Below are 22110 nucleotides of genomic sequence, written 5' to 3'. Positions count from 1 at the left end.
CCCAGGCAGGACACTTAGGTCTTGGACTCCTCAGCACACAAATAGTTGCCAACCCCTGGTGTAAGTCTGGGAAAGGAAAGCTTTTTTGAGTGCCCAACTATTATCTGAGAGAGCTTGGCATGAAAATATAATTAAACTTTTGACATTTAGTTTGGATGACTGGGCTTTGCGGGGCTTGGCATTAACTTTTTTGCTTTTTTGGTTTTCCAAAGTAACTAGCCACGCAGCATTTTCACTAGCCACATTTTTGTTGTTGGAAAATTTCGCTTTATATGATTAAAATTGACAGTGGCATGCTTAAATTGCCGTGCTAAAATGTACTAGTATTAGCTCTGATAAGGTTGTGTGTAAAGTAAAATACAGAGTAGAAAAATGTTCTGCATTAGAAACAAAGAGCAAAAAATAAATTATTTTTGTCTAAGAATAAATTCACAATTAAGGCAACAGAATAAGAAATTCTGTTCAGTTCAGCACTTTTTTATATCAGCATTTCCTCAGAGCTCTGACTGGATTTATGTTGATCATCATGAAGCTCTGGTTGCTCTGAGTAACTGGAGATACTTCCACCTAAAACAATTACACAGGTCTTTATTTTCCAGATTATTCCCATACAAACGCATCTCCTGCTTTCCTACATGGCACTATTATTAAAACATAGAATTAACTCTGGAAAGGTAGTGATATGACATTATGATGTGATATGAGGGCACATTTCTAGCAATAAACACTTAATTTACTGCATTCTGGTGAAATTTTCTGCATCAATTTATGGTGGAAATGTTTTTAGGGTATGTCAACAGAATCACTCAGGCAGCAGGTGACAAATTAAAATATAAAATATACCAGAATATAATTCAGTAGGTTTATGGCTTTCAAGCATTCTGTAGTTCTTTTTCTTTTCAGGATTTAGTCTTCCCTCCTCTTTGTGTCTTTGTTTGGGGAAAGTTCCTCTTTAAATGTGGCACCTTTCCACCCCATGGATAAATTAATTAATTTTAATTCAGTTAGAAACTCCTGGACTGAATGTTCAAAACGTTTTGCATCTATCCCGCATAATTGTGTAATCTGACATCTCCAGAAAGATTTGTTAAGATAACAACGTCATCATTTAATCACAATTCACATTTTTCCAAAATCTCCCGGCTCTGTAATCTGCTTTTCATCCCTTGCTCTGCTGATATGATATCCCAGACAGACAGGTACAGAACCCGTTTGGGACTGTATAAATTAGATACCTGTGCAAAACAAAACTAACTGAAAACATTTCACAAGTCCACGCTGTGGCTGCCCTGTGACAGATGCACCTTTTAGTCTTGTTCGTAGTCTTGTAGTAGGCTACTCATGGGAGTTGTAGTGTCTTGGTGTCAAATTGCAATTAGTTTGTTATGTCATATGCCTTTTGAAAAGACTACAGTTTTCACACGCCAGAGTGGCTAGTGGGAGTCAGTGTGACCCGCCACGACTGAAATCCACCTGCATTTGTTGGTGGGTGTTTATGTCAAGCCCTGAGTCTTGGGTTTGAGTTCTTTTGGCATACATAGGCTACATGATTATTATTGGAACTGCAGGCCATTATTCCGTTTGCACCGAGAAGTCAGGGCAACTACTGAAACTTTTACACCGCGTGGGAGTGTCTCACCTTCAGGGAAATCCTGCAGCAGCGAACTCCACTCCTTTCTGCTCAGGTGAGCGTCGGTCTGTGAGTGTACCTTCCCTAGAGGCGTGACTTGGGCCCATCTGTCAACTGCTCAGATAAAAGTCAGACACGCACTTTCAGAATTGATAGATAGAGAGCTGTTGGATTAGACATGAAAAAGTCGGTGAGTTTAACATCTGAAGACTCCCTTCCTCCGCTGGAAGATTATGTGGACTCTGTCTGCACCGACGAGCTGCTTGGCTCTCAGTCCCGCATCTGGCTGGCGGACCTCCGGATCAGGGACAGGCCTCCGGAGAGCGGGGACCTGAGCTCGGTCGGCCGCGACGGACTGTACGTGGACAATTATTTCCCCGTGGGAGAGCTGGAGATGCAGCCCGGGGTGCAGTGGAAACGACCAAAGGTAAAGAAAAGTAACCCTGAATACCTGCTCTGCTGTGGTGGGTTAAGGAAGCAACCCTGCAACATAAAAAGCATTAAAGATTACACGTGTTTTTATTATCAAAATTCTATTTAATTGAAAATAAGTAGGCTATGTAAGATGTTGAGTTCATTTTAACCACTTAATGCGCTGTAATAAGACATTGATGGAAAGTAATTAAGTCCTTTAACTCACGTAGCCTACTGTAGGCTACTTGAACTTGTATTTCCATTTAATGCTACTTTAGACTTGACTCCAGTACATTTATTTGGCTGTTTTCTCTAGTTACTTTGCAGATTACAGTTGTACATATAAACATATGATCAATTTATAAAATATAATGCATTGTTACAGATTAAAGTACACAACAATGTAGGCTATAAGATCAACTTCATCTCCTCTAATGTAACATGTAAAATATTCCAATAATATAATAGTACATTTACTTTTTATACTTTCAGTACATAATCCTAGTAATAGTATGTAATATATTCTTCCATCACTGCTGTTGGAAAGTTTTAGTGGCATTTGTATATGCCTATAATAAAACTTCCCTTATATACATAATTATGAGTTTAACACATGGTTTGCATGAGGATCTTTATCTGAAAAGTAACATAACAGCTGTCAGATACATGTGGTGATTTAAAAAGTACATTGAAAGTACGCTGTTGGAAAAAGTTGCACAAAATAAACATTCTGGAAATAGTTTTACTCCCCAGTAGAAATGAGAAGATGTAGTAGGAAATTTGCATGAAAAATTGTTAGTAAGATATGGAGATGGGGCAAAACTGAAGTTTAAAAGGTTTAAAATAACACTTTATTTCTGTAAATAAACCTGATTTTGTTTTTGATATTCATCAACGTGTGGAAGCTTGCTTACAGAATATTCTGAGAACTTAAGAGAAGCAAAATACCATAAAGCACTAAAACAAACAACCACTGTACTAAAATGCAAGACTCAGCACACAGAGGCAGGACACACACACACACACACAGGAGGAGAGGGGCAGAGTGACTCACAGGGCTGTAGAGGCGGCAGACTTAACAACCACAGCATATCACGGTTTAAGTTACTTTAAGGAACAAAGGAAGGGGGATGAAAACATCCTCATAAAAAGTATAATAAGTCGGTAAGGTAAATTATAGTGATTCAGCAGAAAGCTGACAGGAAACAAGGGCAGAGAGAATTGGGATCCCCAGCTAGAATCCAATGGGGGACATTACACTTAATGGTCAGCGCCTTAAACACCTAGGCCACCCTCACAAGTGTTCACTTCTAATAGACATTAGGGTCAATATTAATTCCTTTTGAAGTTAAATACTGTCAGTGAAAGACAGAGTGTTAGAGGTTGTTGATAATGAAAACTGACATAACAGCCTCATTAAAATCAGATTTACTATTAGTGAATTAAACTTGGATGTAGCTGTGACTCAGCCATGAAATAACATTTGTAAAAAAGTGTTGTAGCCTTGTGCGAGATGTGAACCTGTTGTTTTATACTATAGTGTCTTTCTAGGGCAAGAGAGGGACGCTTTGTCAGAGATACAGCCCAGTGGTGTCTATTAATACACAGATACAGATACACTACTTTCTTTTGTCCTCAAACAAATTAGAGCAGGGCAGCAGTTGGTCGGGATAAGATAAAACCTACATGTGTACTTATACCAGGCCGTTGGTGAGTAAATAAGTAACATATCAAACGAAGGCATCAGTACATGAAATGAAAGCAGCTCTCTGTAGTGGCGGCAGAATGAAAGTAACTACACAGCTATTTACTTTTTTTTATCATTGTCTAAATGCTTTAAGGTTGCTGAACTATCCACTGTTATCTTGGGAATTGAAGAACTTCCTGGTCTTACTTTTCACATTATGATTGGTGTTTGATTAGTTACACTTGCCAGTGTCACCTGTCAGTCAGCTGAAGGACTGGTGAGCGTGGCTTTGGTATATAGACTGACTTTGCACAAACATGTAAAACAAGTCCGTGACAAATATGAACACAGGAGAACAGTGCTCATGGGTTTAGTTCAACAAACTAGTTACAGCTACCTGTGTATTACAGTCGTGTTGTATCCAAATGACTATCTCTTAAAAAATGCTTTCTCAACAAGAAAGAAATTGACAATTTCAAACAAACTAATACAAAAATATTTAAGTGTTTAAAAAGAATCGAGGTACCGAAAGCAAGAGCAACTTCAGACTTGTCTGATAGTCTTCTTACTAGTCATGCAGCAAATGTTTCCCATACCAATCTTCTCTCATGGTGGCATTTCATCAACACACTCTGAGATCAAAACAAGGACACACTAGTGCAGAAAACACATTTAAGACTCCATCTGCTTACCTAAAAAGTAAACTTCCAAGACAGACTTCACTTAAAATAGACCTTCAGTTAACCATTTTTTTAGTTGTATAATTATTTCCGCTAGAGGGTTTGCCATTTGTCATAGTGGTAGTTTGACACTTTATTAATCTTATTATCGGATGCCTTAACAACTTCACACTAATATGTCTGACTGAATGAACTTTAGCTTGTTGGTTGCAAGTTGCAGTGTTCATCCTCAATTATAATCTACTTGTTATTAATTAAATGTGTTTTAATCTCACAATGTAAACACCTTTTTAACTTCAATCAGTACATTTCAGAGGAAACATGCATCAAGTATCTGAACATATCTATTATACAGCCACTACTCTACAGTGACATGAGATGGCTGTAATTGCAGCGTATGTATTCAGTCTTTTCACAACTGTGACTCTGACTTTGCCTCTAATACTAAACCTTTTAGCTTTGAAGCTTGAAGAACAGGTCAGCCTATAAAACTGTCGGGATGTAAACAATGACTTTGTTCCTTACAGCCCTGACCTCTGTGTATGGTGTGGGATGATGTGTCCATTATCAAAGCTCCATGACGACAGAGCAGTTCAGGTTAAGCTTACCGCAACAGGATATGTACAAAATACACTCTGTAAATCCACCTTACTAAATCTAACATGGTGTAATACCACAGGCCTGTAATGTTCAGTTTTTGCTGAGAGAGGCTATAGTTTATGGTGCTGTTGGATTTTACTGAAAGTTGTTTCTACCAACTTGAGATAATCTTATATTTAATGCTTTTTAGAATAATTAATTGTACATCTAAAGAAATTATAATTATCTGGCAGCACTGCACTGAGATGTAACTTATATCGATCTTCCTTTCTGATTCTGGGTTAAAGCGAGTGGCTGGAGAACTGGAGAACCAAATTTATGCCCTTTAGCTTAAAGCTCTTTCAGCTGATGTTTAGCCACTCCCTTTGGCGTGGTGCCAACAGGTTGTTGTTTTTTTGTTGCCATCTGACTGTTTCCCTCTCTACCCCCTCTCTCATTTTTCTCATTTCATCTTCCTCCTCCTTCTTTTGTTCAACCAATCCCCAAACTCCCTACTATTTCTAGGAGCTCTGTGCCTCACCTCAGTTCATAGTAGATGGAGCTTCACGACTGGACATCTGCCAGGGAAGACTCGGTAATTAGACAACTACTGTAGTGTTAAATGATACAGTATTTTCAGACATGATGAGTTCGCCAAACACTTTCCCCACCAGACACTTACGACTTACTTTGCAGTGCTTAACAAATAATCACACATTGGTATTTTTAGTCAGAGGTGGATAAACGTTACAGACATTGCAAATACAATCACCAGGTAAACTGAGGTCAGGTGACTTTACCCTCATGTACATCTGAGCTTTCACCTGGACTCACCTGGAGTCTCAGTCTGCTACATGGAGACTCGAGGTCCATGCTGCATGTACATTTCCTATACTCTTTTATTCTTCCTGTCTAGTTGTTGTTTACAAGATGTTAGACAAAACTTTAAAATACAATACGGAAGTTTACTGTATTTTAATACTATGAGACAGATTCTAAAAGGATAATGTCAGTAGCAGGATTTGTCAGCTATGAAAGAGTTTTTACTATCAGCACTTTAATGTGAGTTTTCAAAACAGTCGGCAGCATGCAGTGCCATATCCATTTCTCCTTGTAAAGCCATGGTCCCAACTTAGAACAATACTTGTAGGAATATCAAGAGTTAATTTGCAAAAGCAGATATCTCTCTGACACTTTATTTAGAAAACTTACACTTTACAATATATATAAAAATGTTCTCCCCTTATAAACAGTTCATGATAACAGTTCTGTGTATTGTATATGCACCTTCCTGATAACCTGACCTACTTCTCAAACCTGCTTTCCTTAGGGGACTGCTGGTTACTTTCTGCCATTGCATCTCTCTCCATGAATCGTTCCCTGCTCCAGAAGGTCATGCCTCTAGAACAGAGCTTCCAAGATGGGTACAATGGATGCTTCGTCTTCAGGGTAAATACATGAATGCTGCTGTGCACCAACAACATTTTTCATGGTTGAATTCTCAAGTTTCAGGAAGCAGATATTTAACTGCAGTTGTTGTGTGAATAGCCTATGCAGACATGGGGTTTAAAATAATCAAGGAAAGTTACAAAAGAAAGTTTAAGTTTCAGATCTTTCTTGTTTCTTTCTTTCTGTGTGTTGATGTTGAATATAAAAATGTAGATAACAATTTTGCTATGATGGCAGATTTTGGAATATAAATATGAAACTGACCTTTTATGATCTTTCTGAAGTTGGTGAAAGTACGCCACTGTCACTGTGACAAAAACACCACTCCCTCTTTCTCTCTGTAGTTCTGGCAGTACGGACAGTGGGAGGAGGTGAGGATAGACGACTTGTTGCCCACTAAGGGCAACAAGCTTATCTACCTCAGCTCCCCAGACAAACACGAGTTCTGGAGCTCCCTGCTGGAGAAGGCTTACGCCAAGTGAGTTGTGTGTTTGTGTCAAGTAGAGGTCATAATCTTATTTGGGTGTATCTGCAAAATAAGATTAACCTTTACTGGAAGGTGTGGGTAATAAAGTTACATGAAATTTAAAAGATTTTCTATAATATTTCATCTGGCACCCCTTAGCGTGTGATGCTTCTCTGGCAACTCCCTCAGAATATACTTTGGGAACACTCTAAAAATAGCACATTAATCAGCATTTCTTCTTAATTAGTGATCTGGCTTTATTTGTCAAAATTACACAAAATGAGCCTAGCTTGAGAGTAATATTACTTGGGCTTTTTTATGAATATAAATGTGTGTGTCTCTCCTTCTCCTGAGTATTTCTAACTCTATTTCAAAGAGCTCATTCAGCTCTTTGAAATCTGAGACCACAGAGTTGAACTTGTTGAAGTAAATGTTCCTTTTTTATTGAATATTTTACATTGTAGGAGGAATGTTGTGCATTGCTTTTATGTTTCCTTCTTGAATTTTACAGGGGAAGTTATAAACGCCACCAGACAAAATACAAACATAATGTAAAGTAAACCCTTTTGTACTGGAACATATTTACTCATTTGTGTCTTAAAATGTGAATATCTCTTTTTCAGCTCATCTGTTAACCTGAAATTAATGTCTCTCTCACGAGCTTTTGTATTCTCAATAAGACTTTGTCACCTTGTTTGTCCAGTCATTTACCTTTCTCTTGGAACCTTTCTGATGTTTTTGTCGTCCCTGTGTCTTTTGTCTCAGGCTCAAAGGTGGCTACAGAGCTCTGGACATGGGCTTCCCTCATGAGGCTATGGTTGATATGACGGGCGGGGTGGCGGAGGTTTTTGACATTGTCTCACTGCCCAGAGACCTGCCAGCCTTCCTCAGACACCTGCTGGATAAAGGAGCATTCATCAGCTGTGCCAACTGCAGGGTACGGTTAGTGATGGGATGAAAGGTCCCTGCAGAACATGTTGCCATTGAAGGTTTACATGTATGTGATGAGTCACATGAGTGTAATTTGACCTTTTCCTTCTGTCCTGACTGTGGGTGGATGTTTTTTTCCCTCCAGGGTCCTTTGGAGAAAAAGAATGAATTCGGGATCATGTTCAGACATGCCTACTCTCTGACTGCAGTAGAGAAGGTACCTAAAGAAGATTAAACAAATGCTTGTTAACATCATCATATTTTAAAAAAATACAGTTTTGGTAGCAACAAACTATCAACAACCCTCTGATTAAATAAATTTGATGCTGCAATAAAAGACACGTACGTGCACTTTTTGTAGACTTTGTATTTGTAGACCTTACAGCAGAAATGTCGATTCATCGTGGCCTCTCCTTCCCACCGCTCTCACCTTTTCTGTCTGTCTGTTTGCAGGTGAAGACGACATACGGCACCGAGGATTTGGTGCGAATCCTCAACCCCTGGGGCAACACGGAGTGGGAGGGGCCCTGGAGTGACATGAAAGGGTTGGTACACATCTAGATGAGCCAAATTGGCCAGGTTTTCAATGTTTTAAATGTCAAATGAAAATGTATTAATGAAGATAACCTGAAGTCTGCCTAAACTATTTATAGCTGTTCTGCCTCCATAACTACCTGAAATTTTTTTGTGTTTGTAGTTTTACATGTTCATTTGCATCTGCCTACCTTCTCATGTTTCTCACCTCTTCTCTGTCTGCCTGTCTTTGTCACTGTTTCTCACAGTGGCAGTATTCCCCAGTCGGCTTTGAGTAAAAAAATGTTTCATTCAAAAGTAATTTGTGCATGTTGACTTATATAACATCCATTTATCTGTGTTTTATAATGTAATCAAGAATATGTCTCTGTGGGTAAGGAAAAACAAACATATTAACTTACTTTGCTAACACCTGTTCCTGAGAGAGTGGTATGATTTGGAAAATAATATTTTACACATTTATTTATGACATAAATATAAAGTCTCCCCTCTGTGTGGTGTCTCTTTCTCTGTCCAGTCCAGAGTGGAACACAGTGAGCGCCATAGAGCAGAAAAGACTAGACAGAATCAGCTTGGATGACGGGGAGTTCTGGTAAGTTTGTAGCGCCATTGTGCATCTGAATGTCTCTCTGTGATATATGACACTGCTGAGTCTGACTGTTAATGACCACCTTCTTCAAACACGAAACAAAACACTCTGGCATGTGAGTCTCAACCACAACAGGAACAAGGCAAGGCAGACAAGTCAGCTTATCCTTGACATTATGAACACATGCTTTTTATTCTCAGTTGTCAAAGAAAAGATGTAAGTGTGACAGACAGTAACGCAAAGCTAAGCATAAACACAGCTGCTGCAACACTGCTGACGACTGACTCTGTTAACATGTTGAAAATAATCTGATAATCTGGAAAAAGGTTTAATTGCAGGTTTATCTATAAATGATGGAGAGAATACATTTTTTTCCAGTGATTTATAAGTAAATATGTTAATAGTTAAAAAATTAAAACTAGTCTTACAAATGGAACTCAATCTGATTTAATGTGTGTTTGTGTTTGGAAAGATTACAAACACACAACTACATATTAACCAGTTTCTCTCTCCATCAGGATGTCGGTGTCAGACTTCCGGCAGCAATTTGAGATTATGGAGGTTTGTCACCTGACTGACAATCTCAGCGAAGGCTCCAGCAAGCTGCCGTGGAGCTGCATAATGCTTCATGGGAGCTGGGAGCCGGGCACCACAGCAGGAGGCTCTCACCAAGGGGGTAAGAGACATGATTAAAAAAGTCTGCATGTTTATTGTTTTGTGCATGATAAGTGTTTTGCATGTGTTTGGATCATAAACGGAAACGGAGTTGATTAGGAATCATAAATTACTCAGTGAGAACAGTTAAAAAGACAGAACAGCAGGGTGATGACAGTCACACCACTGTATTGTTGTTTTTGGCATTATTGCTGTAGAAATATATATAGTTATGTTTATTGTGTTTAATTTAGGCCACTGGTGAAAATGAACAGTTTTGTTAAGTAAAGAACTAAAAAACTAAAATGTATTATGTGAGCCATTTGTTGTACCTGTTAAACAGGCCATTTGTTACACAACAGCTTTTATCTGAAAATGTGAAGTATGCATGTGTATTTTACCTTGTTTGTACTGTGTATACTAGTGAATTCCCCATGTGTGGGATAAATAAAGTCTGTCTTATGTTGTCTTGTGTTTCTTGTTTCGTCTTGTCTTGTATGTACATTGTAGATTAAGTTGAAGGTACTGGAGTCATTTTTACACCCTGTCTGCTATGTGGGGTTTTAACTTAATTAAATCTGGTAATGGGAATAGGACTACTTGTTCTCTCACATCAAGTTGAGACATGTTACTACACACTGTCTATCTTCTTGCATGTCTGTTTGTCTGTGTAGGTGTGGTCTGATTTAACCTTTTTCTTTTTGGGAAAATCTTCTCAGACAAAGCCTCTTATTGATGTGGTTATATGGATGAGAATACAGTCACGCAACTAAAATGAGCAACAAACCCCAGTTTTTATTTTATTTTGGTAAATCACTTGGCACAGGAACTTGTGACACTTCACGTTACATGCTACAGAACTGAATATAATGCAAGCAGTTAATTACAATAAAAATATCTTTATTTGTATTCCACTTTTCTCAGGTTTTAATGTGGTGGGGATGATACCATGAAGAGCTGTGTTTTTATTGGCAGTGCTAGTTGTGGCATTTAAGGACACTATCATGGAAACTGTTGTCATTTCAGTTTCAATATAGAAACGATGTTCCAGGAGGTTTGCTCTCAAGTTTAAAATTTAAAATTAACCCATATCCTGTCCTAACCGCACAACATTAAATCTTTTAAAACATTAATATAGTGTATAAATATACTGAAAGATGGAACTGATGATATTGAAAGTTTGTGGTAAAATCTGCATATGTCAACTTTAAGATCTGATTTGATCATACCATAGCCCAATGCACACGTTAGTGTGACTGAGCATAAGTTTGTACCTGCACAAAGAAGACAGCGTAAGCAGATAGTCTTCTACATGAGGGAGCATTCACACTGAAAACCTTCGGTCTTTGTAGAAGCGGACATGGTGCTATTTGAGACTTTATATGTCTGCATAATGTATTAACCCACATATGCAAGTTGCATGTCTTTGAAATCAGTGTGTGTTAAGGTTAAAGTTATTTGAAGTGTTTGTGCTGACCTGTTGTCCTAATAGTGAGAGACGAAGCAGGGAAACAGTCCATGTTCACATTCATATTCATAATTATATTCATGTACACACTCTTTAGTTTGGGTTAAAGGCTAAGGAAGGCAGTATAAAGAAAAGTGTAATACTAATAGTGTGCGCGTGTGTTTCCAGGTTTGTTCTGGCAGAACCCTCAGTTCTACTTTGTCCTGTCAGAGGTGGACAGTGGCACAGCCAACACTCAGAAGACCTGCTCCTTCATTTTGGCTCTGATGCAGAAACACCTGGGACGTAAGGGCATTAACCTGGCCGTAGCCCTGTATATATACCCGGTACACACACACACACACACACACACACACAGAGGAAGACACATAATGACAATTATTACTTTATACTTCACTACATCTCAGAAGAAAACATTTTACTTTTTATATCAGTCCATTTATTGACAGGTGTAGTTGCTTTTCTGGTCAAGATTTTACATAAACAAGAATGCAGTGTTTGAGTTTGCATGGTATATTAGAGAGTTCCTTAAATCAATATTTAAAAATTCAAGAATTCATAACTTGTTTTCATAATAGAGTGCACACAGTTGTATATTTAATACTGCAGGTTTGGAAGAGAGATCTGAACCTGCACACAATATTAAACCAGTGGTTTCTCTCCAGGCCCATCCTAAGAATACATATCTGACGGCTGGGGACTTAAGTGTGCTCCGCCCGGTCCTCTGCAGCCCTCAGTACATCTCACGTCGGGAGGTTCTTCTTCGCGGTTCCCTTCCACCAGGTCGTTACATCATCATCCCTTCAACTGCAGAGCCCAATCAGCAGGGAGAGTTCCTACTGCGGGTGCTGACGGAGCAGGGCAATGCTGCCACGTGAGTCATGGATCAATCTGTTAGATGGACTGAGTTTAGATTTTGTTGTTTTCATGCCACTGGAGCTGTGACAAAAAAGTAAAAAAAGTTTTGAGTGCAAAAAGATGAACAGGCAAAAAGACAACCTCCAAATCTGCTGATGAGACAAAGAAACCTCAAGGACTCTGTATCCCATCTCACCCCGAGAGGAATGAAAGAAAAAAATAAGAATGGAGTTTCAGGTTGTTCAGATATAATATTGCTGTTTCATAGAACCACTATAAATTAATATTCAAGAATACATAAATTGTTGTTATAATTAAATGCACACAGCTGCAGGTCAGGAGATATGAATGGGAGAAATTAACTCAGTAAAAGGAACTATTATTGAACACTGCAGACTTAACAGGGAAATCTGAACCTCTGACAAGTTCTTTAGTTGTTGGACTTTAGGATTTATGATTGTAAGTGTGATGATTCTAATATGTTTTCATGCTTTCTTTCCCAGTCCAGCTCACAGTCCAAAGGCAAAAGAAATCTCTCCATCAACACAGGTGGACAACAAGTTAAATCACTTACTAAATAAATAATTATCAAATTATTCACCTAGTGAAGTAGACTGGGCTCAAACTAAATTAATCAATGTTGGTTGCCTAAAAGTGAGAGGGTCTCAGTGAAGCCTGGATAGGCCAGACAGTAGAGCATTGCACTACTGATGTGAGGGTTCAGGGTTTAATTCTCTGTTCAGGAGAGATATGTTTATAATAGCTTGAAGCACGCGGCAACTGTAGAAAAAAGATCTTGTTGTTTACACAGACATTTGGTCACTGACCTCCACATAGTGAAGTTGAAAGCAGTGGCTCAGTACCTAGTACTGCCCGTTCCACTGGCCTTTCTGTGTGCTACTGCATACTGATTCTAAGCAGGTTTGGCATATAGTGTGTTCACACAGGAAAAATTTGGTATTCTGAAAGAAAAACATATCTTAAATCTTTTGAAGTGGCATTCCAAAGTAGCATTTTACACATAGTAAGTGTAAGTATATTAGTATGAACAAAAATATACATAAAAAAAAATTTCTTTTATGCAAACCACAAATATGATGTACGGTGACAATTATGTATATAATCCATAGTGTAAACTGTCAGTTTATATAATTGAACTAAACCTCAGAATCACCTATTGAATATTTTACATATATTTTATTTTTGCTGTCTAATATGCAAACTGACTTTTTAAAGTTTGCACATTTAAACCATGTGATTTGCTGTTGTGCTGTTGATGTACACTATTGTACCACAATGCAAACCACAAAGGACATGCCAGAGCTACTTGCTGCTGCAAAAATATCAAGTAGTGTATGAATTTACTTTCAATTGACAGTTTAAATTAAGTTTAGGTTTACTTCACATTCCATAGTTGCAGTTTGACATCTATGGTACATTCCTTAAAATACGTTGCTTTCCTGCAAGTTACTCGCAAAGACAGGAAACTATTTAATTAAGAAACAGCCACAGCAAGTGGTTTAACTGAAGTATTGAATCCAAGCGTCTTAAAACTCTCGCCTGAACAGGGACTTGAACCCTGGACCCTCAGATTAAAAGTCTGATGCTCTACCGACTGAGCTATCCAGGCTCTGTTGAAATTCCCCCACATGTTAAATTCCATGACTGACTGCAAAGTATTTAGAAAGTATTTTGTTAATAATATATTATAGTAATAGTGGATACATGTGGATTTCAGGTGCGGCTCTTTTATGGTCATGGGTTTCATTTTATGCCACAGTTTCCTCACAAAGTCTCAAGACATAAAGACTAGTTTAATTTGTGACTGTGAGTGTGAATGGTTGTCTGTCTATGTATGTCTATGTAGTATGTAAGTTTAGACAATGCTGTCAGATGATGGTGCGCCACACAATGCAATACTGTCAAGCTCCATTGACAGGACAGTACTTGCAACTTGAGTCTAAATGCAGTTGGTCTTAATCTGTGCAGCAAGAGCCAGCCAAAAACAAAACAATGCCTTCCACTCTAGTAGGAAAAACAAATATATGCAAAATATTCTCTCTCAGAGGTTTAAGTTCCAATCTCTGTTTCAGGGCAACATTTTTTAAAACAAGATACACGGTAGACAAGGAAAACACTGCAAAGCTCAATATATGGCTAAAACGTTGTACAGGAGGCATTTATTTTTAAAAGTTAAAGCTTGTTTCTGAAGTGAGGCTCTGCATTTTCTCCCCGCAGCCTTCATATCCTCACGAGACTGCCCTTCCTTCGCTTAAATCTACCAAACAGCTGTTCATGAAACACTGCGATAAGGTGAGATTTACCTGCACACAGCTGCTGTACCACATGAATGTTTGCAACAATGGAACCATCCTTTTTCCCACACTGATAAGACAAGCACAAAAACTCAGTTAAAATGTGTTCTCTGAGTTAGTTGGCACTTCTCTGTTATGGTGTGGTAAACTCCACCCTTCTGATCTTCTGAGCAGGTCAATACAAACACTGCTAGTTATGTGCAATTATTGGTTTAAACCACAAACTGTTATGAGCTGTGCTTGTGTTTTGAATGTAGATGTATAAAGAGTAGTGTCTCTGTGTGTGTGTGTCTTGTGTTTCCTCTTTTGTGTCATCAGAATGGGTTTTGCAAACCAGTGAACCTCTACAAACTGCTGAATGAGGCCTTAAAGGGAGGAGGTTAGTGATGTCTCTCTAGGGATCTCAGGCACATTCGTCACTGTTGCAAGTTTATCACCACAAGCTTTGCTTTCTGTTGGTTTCATCTTAATCTTCAAGTCACAAGTCATCCCTGATCTCGTATCTGTGTACAGAGCTGCAGCACATGATTGTTATAGTTATATATGATGCTTTGGCAATATTGTTGTTACACATTCATGCCAATAAAGCTAATTTGAATTGAATTTAATTGAATTATAGTAATAACAAAACAATTTCCACAATGGTTACCTCTTGACTTTAGTATCACGTGTTTGGCAGCGATTCGTCTCCTGCCCGCTGACCCCGCCCTCGATAAAACAGAACAAGAGAAGGAGCGAATGTGTGTGTATTTGCATTTTTGTGATAAATTGCATACTGCAAATCTTTAAAGCACACTGGTAGCATTTTTTTCCACCCAAAGAATATTTTTAGTCTTGTGGGTCCATGCCCATCTGTACTGAAATAGGGTATATAATTTGAGTACCATTAACATAACAAAAACATTATTCATGAATCTGATTGCCTAGCAGTTGCAGATCGCACCCCCGCCTTGACATAAAATATACAACTAGCAGTATTCAAACATCAACCTGAATTTAAAAAACTCAGCCTCATGCTTCAATAACACAAAATTCACCATAAGTTTACAATTCTTTTTTGCATGTTAAAATGTCCACTGATGACCTTGTGCTCAGTGTTGGCCGGAAGTGAGAAGTACTTGGCTCTGGAGCACTGCAAGAGCATGGTGGTCCTCATGGAGGTATCCTTAAACAGTAATATTATATCTGAACAAGCACACACAGTGTGGGAGATAAAGATATATATTTTTAAAACTTTTTCACATTCAACATTTCAGTGTTAGCAGAGAGATGACCTGTCTGTCTTATCTGATCATGTTAAATTATGTCGGTATGTTGCTTTTCTTTTCTTTTTAAATACATTTGTAAAATGTGACACCTTGAGTTTTCACATACAAATGAAACCAATTTAAGATTTTTAAAATTGCAAATGTGTAATTGCAGATTTGAAGACTGCATTCTTATTGTATGCTGTGAGAAACTGTGAGAAGAGCCTGGATAGCTCAGTCGGTAGAGCATCAGACTTTTAATCTGAGGGTCCAGGGTTCAAGTCCCTGTTCAGGCGAGAGAAGTTTTAAATCTCCCAATATAGGAAAACTGCTGCAACTCTGGAAGTCAGTCATTAAGCTTAAGTAAAATGCAGCATCACAAATTTAGAGATCAATTTTGTGCCTCTACTTACGTTAGTATTACATTCAGTAATAGTAGTACTATGTTGTCCAAAAATATAGTACACAAAGACTATAAAATAAATAAATAAAAAATAAATCCGGCAGAGGAAGATCTTGCAAAGATCCTAACCGTATTAGTACTTAAGATTATTGGACAGTAGCATCCCAAAGTAAAATTTTGATAGGTATCCACAAGAGGTGGTGATGACGCAATGGATAAGATGCCTGCCTTTGGTGTGAGAGACCCGTGTTCAGTCCCCCATTGTGACCCATCGTGTCCCTGAGCAAGACACTTAACCTCTCATTCCTCCAGAAGTGTGTGACCTCTATAATTGTAAGTTGCTTTGGATAAAAGTGTCAGGTAAATGTTGTCATTTCCATATCTTACTTGGTTACTTGTTAATACTGTTTACCATTTAGTCTTGTAAATAATTAAACACATGTATATAAACAAACAGCAGCTGTTGTATGATTTTCTTGTTGTCTGCTTAAAGCACTTTCAAACCTCTCTCACCTGAACAGGGACTTGAACCCTGGACCCTCAGATTAAAAGTCTGATGCTCTACCAACTGAGCTATCCAGGCTCTGAAAATTAGGTTAGTATTTTAATTAGTGGTAGATGTGTATGTGTGCTGATGATCTCTCTCTGTCTATATATACACACACACTCTACACTTACCTACCTGATAAAGACATGTTGGTAACTCTGCATAAAAGTGCTGACAGGTGTTTAGTGATCGGGTTCATGTTCGATTGTTTGGATTTGTCTGGTTAATTTCCGTGACCTCAGTGTTTTCCCTAGAGCCAAGACATTGCTCAGCTAAACTGGCCAGAGTTCCAGGGTCTGTGGGACAAAATCCGGAAGTGGACGGTAAGATTATCGCACCAGTAACAAGTAATATTTTTCTTTTTTTGTATCTTGTATCATGTAGCTTTAAACAGTCACAGCAAAGTTTTTACAACTCTCTGACCAAAAACACAATTGAGCCAGACATTATGTCAGTGTATATGCAGTTTGTCATGCACTCCATATATTGTGTTTAATCTCTCCTCAGGATATCTTCCTTGTGTTGGACAAGAATAAAAATCAGCGGCTTGAGTATCAAGAGGTCAGCCCCGCTCTGAAGGCAGCAGGTAGGGCTAAGGACACACAGCGACATAAATAAATAGACTCATTCATTCACCCGGCATCTAGCAGCATATGTGTAACACGTGTACAGCTGTTGTTGGATTCTGATTTTAGCTGGCAGGAAAACTTATTTGACCCACAGGGGGAGCCAAACCACCTCTCTTTACCTCTTCCAAACAACTTCAAATTCAGTATTCTGGCCTTCCTTTGGTGGTGCACTTTGAAATGTTGTACACTTATATAACCTAGTGTGAACTTTGTCCTCTCAGCCTTTTGAAGTCATAAAAATCACACCCATCATTTTGTTCACCCACAATAAGTCACTCAGTAAGAAGTAAGCTTTTTACTTTAATCAGATATATTACTGAACTGCTATTTGTATTTCTACTTAAGAGAAATACCAGTAAGTCAGTAAAATATCAGCAAGGGAATAATGCTATGTGTAAAACTAACATTTTAGTTGGTACGCTGAACTGACATGCAAGTTAGACCTAACAAAATTACCACATCCTGACTGTTGTATGCCTCACAGGAGAAAATGTGCCACCCATTGTCACTGCACCTGCTGAATAAAGTAATTTATTCTGACCTGGGTTTGTTGGTCTGGTCTTTTTCTGCTCCAGGCATCGTGGTGGATGATTTGGTAATGCAGATGGTTGGACTGAGATACACAGAGCCGGACTTGACCATCAGTTACCCCGGCTTCCTGTACCTGCTGATGAAGCTGGAGAGCATGATCCGTAAGAGAATAAATAATATAATATGATAATAAAATAATATAAATGGAGAGGTGCTTAATGCTACAAATTAGAAAAAATAACATGTTTAAGTCACTTAAATGCTTGTATTCAAAATAATTAAATCTAACACATCCTGCTGGTGAATACCACTACAAGGCCGACATGTACAGTTTTCCCCAACAGGGAGTCTGTATTTACAGTAATGATGTGATGTGAACACATCAAATGGCTACAGGGAAAAAGAAGAAGAGAATGTGAAGAGGGACAGAGGAGGAGAAACAGAGGGGAGAGAGGATGAATGAGGAGGCGTGGGAACAATAAGAGAGGCAGAGAGAATGATATTTTCATGCATGTTTGATATTTTGAAAGGTTATATATATTTAACTTTCTAAATATCAAGCATGCCTCATCAATAATCAATATAACATCTATATATATATATATATTATTATTATTATAGTTTACTAAGCAATGTTAGTTATGCTTATATCATAATTACACCTTACCTCTCTTTAAAAAACTATTTTGCTGCCATCAAATGAATGTGTAGCTCTACTTTTGGTGATTTTAATGTTTTAACTCCAGTTAAAGGCCTTAATGTGACTTTGTGCTTTGGGAAAACTCTTCAACCGATTCTTGACATAAAAAAACAGCCATAAACAAGGTTGTCATCTAGAAGATACAGGGTTTCAGTCGAAGAACGAACAAGAAACAAAAATATTTGTTGATGGCAATTTTTCCACGTTGAAAATGAAACAGTAACTAACTCAATTAAAACTAACATTTGAAAAACAAAAACTATGACAAAATATATTTCAATTCTTGCCCACAAATGTAAACTAAATGTTAAATGCTAATGTGAAAGATGGATCGACAAACACACAGAGCCGGTTCTTTGTCAGCTAAACCCATGAAACACAAATACAACACATGTAACCATAGTGAGATCACACAACAAAGATGGCAACTCAGGGAGCAGTAAGAAAGTGTTTTACTTCAACTTTAAGATTCAGTTTTAACTGTGATACTGTCAAAACAGACGAGAGATGTGTTTCAGTTGCTTTCTGTTCCTTCTTGGATATTACTGGATTATAAAGCTAAAACATAAGGTTTTCATTAAATGGTACAACTTTAGTCAGCAAGTAAAACTGGACTGAAAGTGGCAATAATCAAATGGCTACAATTACATTTATATATAAAGTCATATCTATCAAAATCCGCTGCCAAAACTAACATTCGGGTTTCAGCTGGCAGCAGCAAAACTTTACATAGTTTGTTTTGGCTTACATCGTGTGCAGATGGGTGGCGTTTTGCCTTGCAGGGCAGGGGAATGAGCCACCACAGTTCAGATGTTTGTACGTTTTCATTGTTTTTATCCTGTTTTACAGGCAAATTTCAAGCGTACGACATGGTGGGGATGGGAACCATAGCCATCAGCTACAGACAGGTGTGAATTTAAATCTGCACAACACTGACTCCTTCTTTATCTGCTTTAGTAACAGATGCTTTGAATGAAGAATTGAAAATGAAATACACATGTGATATTTATATTACTTTTACAAAGTGTTTTGTTCTCTGATTGGTTCTAGTGGCTCCACATGACCATGTACAACTGACCTGACCTGGTTCACTCCCGGACCTTACGGATTCATCAGGATTTGCTTTTTTAAATTTTAGAGTTAATGTGCCATTATTTGCCAGATGTGTGAAAGTAGATTGTCCTCCACAATCCAACGATCCAGACAGATTTTTGAATTATCAAAAACTGAGCCCACGGTGTATCAATTTGTTCCAATGTTCATAAAAAAATGACAAAATGTTGATGTCATGATAGATGTAGTTTGGTAAATTTCAGAATTGTATCTCAAATGGAGATTTGATAAGTATTTGTGAAAAAAAATAAAATACAGACATTTTTGTGCTGTCTAGCTTAAGTACAAAAAATCTCTCTATTAATAATCTAAATATTGTCTTGATAACTGCATTTTTTGAAAATAGTTTGAAATCTCCCTTTACGTGCCTGGTGATTGTCTGTGCCAAAGGGTGAAGCCATGCATGGTTTGCCCTTTGTGTTTAATGTTTAAGGTTGAGAGTTTGAGCCCTGGGTGATGCAGAATAAACATGCTAATACCTACTCAGGCATTGTGCTGTGTGGATTAGAGACTCATGACTTTAAGGTTTAATGGCAGTTTTGGTCTGGACAGTTCTGCTGACGGACCCTCCTGTATTTCTCATGTCTGCCTCCTCCTCTTCCTCCTTCTTCTTCCTTCTAAAAATGCCCACCCCTGACTATAGCAACAGCTATATTGTTCGTCTTGTATGCTTTCATCATATAATCAAACAGTAACAATGGAAACACCTTTAAGAATTCCCTTCAGTTGTGAAAACAACAGAGGTGGAAGGTCAAAGCAAGATGGGATGAAGTTTATGATTCACTGTGTTGGTGACACTTGATCAAAGGTCACCTCAATGATTTAATGAATAAAACTTGATGATGATCACCTTTATAGTCCCCTCAGCTGTCATTTCTGAGCCTTAATTATGGATATTGGACCCGGTCCCACTCCAGTCATATAAGAAACAGCAGTGTAAAATAACTACCTTTAACTGTTCAAGACTTAAATAGATCATTTTTGCTCATCGGTGGTTTTATTAAATGTATGGACGATTTAAAATGCCTGCATAAAAAAAATCAAACAAAAAATAAAGTGAAATACAATTAACTACACCTATTAATTGTGACACAGTAAATGCATATAAAAAAGGAGATACATCTAACAATGTGTATTATTATAACACTTATTTGTTTGTAACACAATTTCTTTGTTTGATTTTTGCTATTTAGGCATTTTAAATGTTCATTTTCAATACATTATAGTACACTCATTTATATAATTAGGACTTCAAACAACAATTATTTAATTAGTTAATTATCCTCCATTGTGCATTTCATTATTATCGTAATGTCTTAAAGCTAAAGTGAAACACAGTTAGTGGCAACATGCTGGCCTTCCAGTAAAGTGATCCTGAATACTAAATGATCGATTTATCCTACTGGATTGATGCCTTGTACACAATTGTAAAATATGTTTATAAAGTGGTTCTAACTAATTTCTTCCATTTGCCATTTGATGTGATTGTTTAGAAAGAGTCAACGTCTGTGAAGTCTTTTTTTCTTTTCTTTCTTCCAGTTTATTTTAGGGCTACCAGTTTATTAATTATGTATTAATTATGTATTATTTTAATTTTTAGGATCAAAAAGAATGGCCAACAGGATGTGTAAAGGTAAAAAATAAACATAAATAAGTAAAATGAAATAAGACAACCCATTCCAGTGTGCTCCCTTCACTTTGGTACAGAATCACATTCATTTGCTTAAAAGCTGATTAAAATGTATGTGCTGTTTGTGTGAGCATGCAAGTCATTTGGTTATGTCTGAACTACTTTTAAAAAGCACTCATCTCTCCCTCTGACCTCAAAAACTCTGTCACAGATAATCACAGGCACTCCCTTCAAATCGATGTCACAAACATTTTTGGTGCGTCTGAATGTTTTATTGGATTCTTTGGTCCTGACTGTTTTCTGCAATGTTTCTACAGGGTCTGTTTCTGCAATGACCCCGACTGCAGGGGATATTTTGAGAAATGACCCTCTGTTCTTTGCTGATGTCTGGTATGTGTAAATATCCGTCTTCCAGTATCATTCTTCAAAGTGAAAACAGGCAGAGATACGAATGGGTTGTGTGTGTGTGTGTTCAGTAACTAGTTTCACTACTGATGTATTGGTTCAAACTCATTTTTAGGATGACATGTCATACATCAGCCACACCTTAACAACTTTTTTGCTATCTCTTCCTTCTGTCTCTTCCACCTCTCAAGTACTGAGAGTATTATTCAACTCTTTTTTCACTTTCTCTTGTTCTCTCACTCTTGTTTAATCCCACATGAACTTATTTATATGAAAATAAAAGCCATTTTCCCTGACTGTATGGGCTCAACCAGTGGGTGTTTCTTTACATAAAATATGAGATAAATCCTGAACAAAACCTAAAGGGACGTTTATTACAAATAAAGGATCAGTTCACCCAAATGTGAAATTAGTGATTTAAAAAGAAAACGTATAACTAACTTACACAAGCATCCGTTACAGAACTAAATGCAGGTGAATCTGGTGGCAGCTAGTACAAGTAAAAATTTAAAGGCTTAGTTCAGTGTAAATAAACAAACTAAAAAAACATATTTTCTCACTTACTCTTTGTCTTTGCAGGTAGTTTTTGTTTTTATTGAGATATCCGTCTCTAAAATATCTGCTGCCACTTCAGTTCAATGGAGGAGAACAG

General features: G+C 37.7%; 1 protein-coding gene and 3 non-coding genes across 4 annotated transcripts; 2 read left to right on the top strand and 2 right to left on the bottom strand.

Moving 5' to 3' along the window:
* The first annotated feature begins 1527 nt into the window (after positions 1-1527).
* Positions 1528-20276, top strand: zgc:85932 (uncharacterized protein LOC405875 homolog). Its single transcript, XM_038693588.1, has 20 exons — positions 1528-2057; positions 5516-5585; positions 6321-6439; positions 6784-6917; positions 7671-7842; positions 7981-8052; positions 8289-8380; positions 8887-8961; positions 9477-9634; positions 11249-11406; positions 11746-11954; positions 12442-12487; positions 14177-14251; positions 14572-14632; positions 15349-15413; positions 16705-16773; positions 16958-17036; positions 17655-17771; positions 19160-19218; positions 19361-20276. Exons 1-20 carry the CDS (start codon positions 1809-1811, stop codon positions 19385-19387), a joined length of 2106 nt encoding a protein of 701 aa, XP_038549516.1. The 5' UTR covers positions 1528-1808; the 3' UTR covers positions 19388-20276.
* Positions 13496-13568, bottom strand: trnak-uuu. The gene has a single exon. It is a non-coding gene; the product is annotated as a tRNA-Lys (tRNA).
* trnak-uuu lies at positions 15724-15796 on the top strand. Its single transcript has one exon. It is a non-coding gene; the product is annotated as a tRNA-Lys (tRNA).
* trnak-uuu lies at positions 16414-16486 on the bottom strand. The gene has a single exon. It is a non-coding gene; the product is annotated as a tRNA-Lys (tRNA).
* Positions 20277-22110: the final 1834 nt, after the last annotated feature.

The sequence above is a fragment of the Micropterus salmoides genome, unplaced genomic scaffold (genome assembly GCF_014851395.1).
Source record: "Micropterus salmoides isolate LMB-PRFRI ecotype aquatic unplaced genomic scaffold, ASM1485139v1 Ms_hic_scaffold_3, whole genome shotgun sequence".
In the NCBI taxonomy this organism is placed as follows: domain Eukaryota; kingdom Metazoa; phylum Chordata; class Actinopteri; order Centrarchiformes; family Centrarchidae; genus Micropterus; species Micropterus salmoides.
This window is presented reverse-complemented; position numbering and strand designations above follow the sequence as displayed.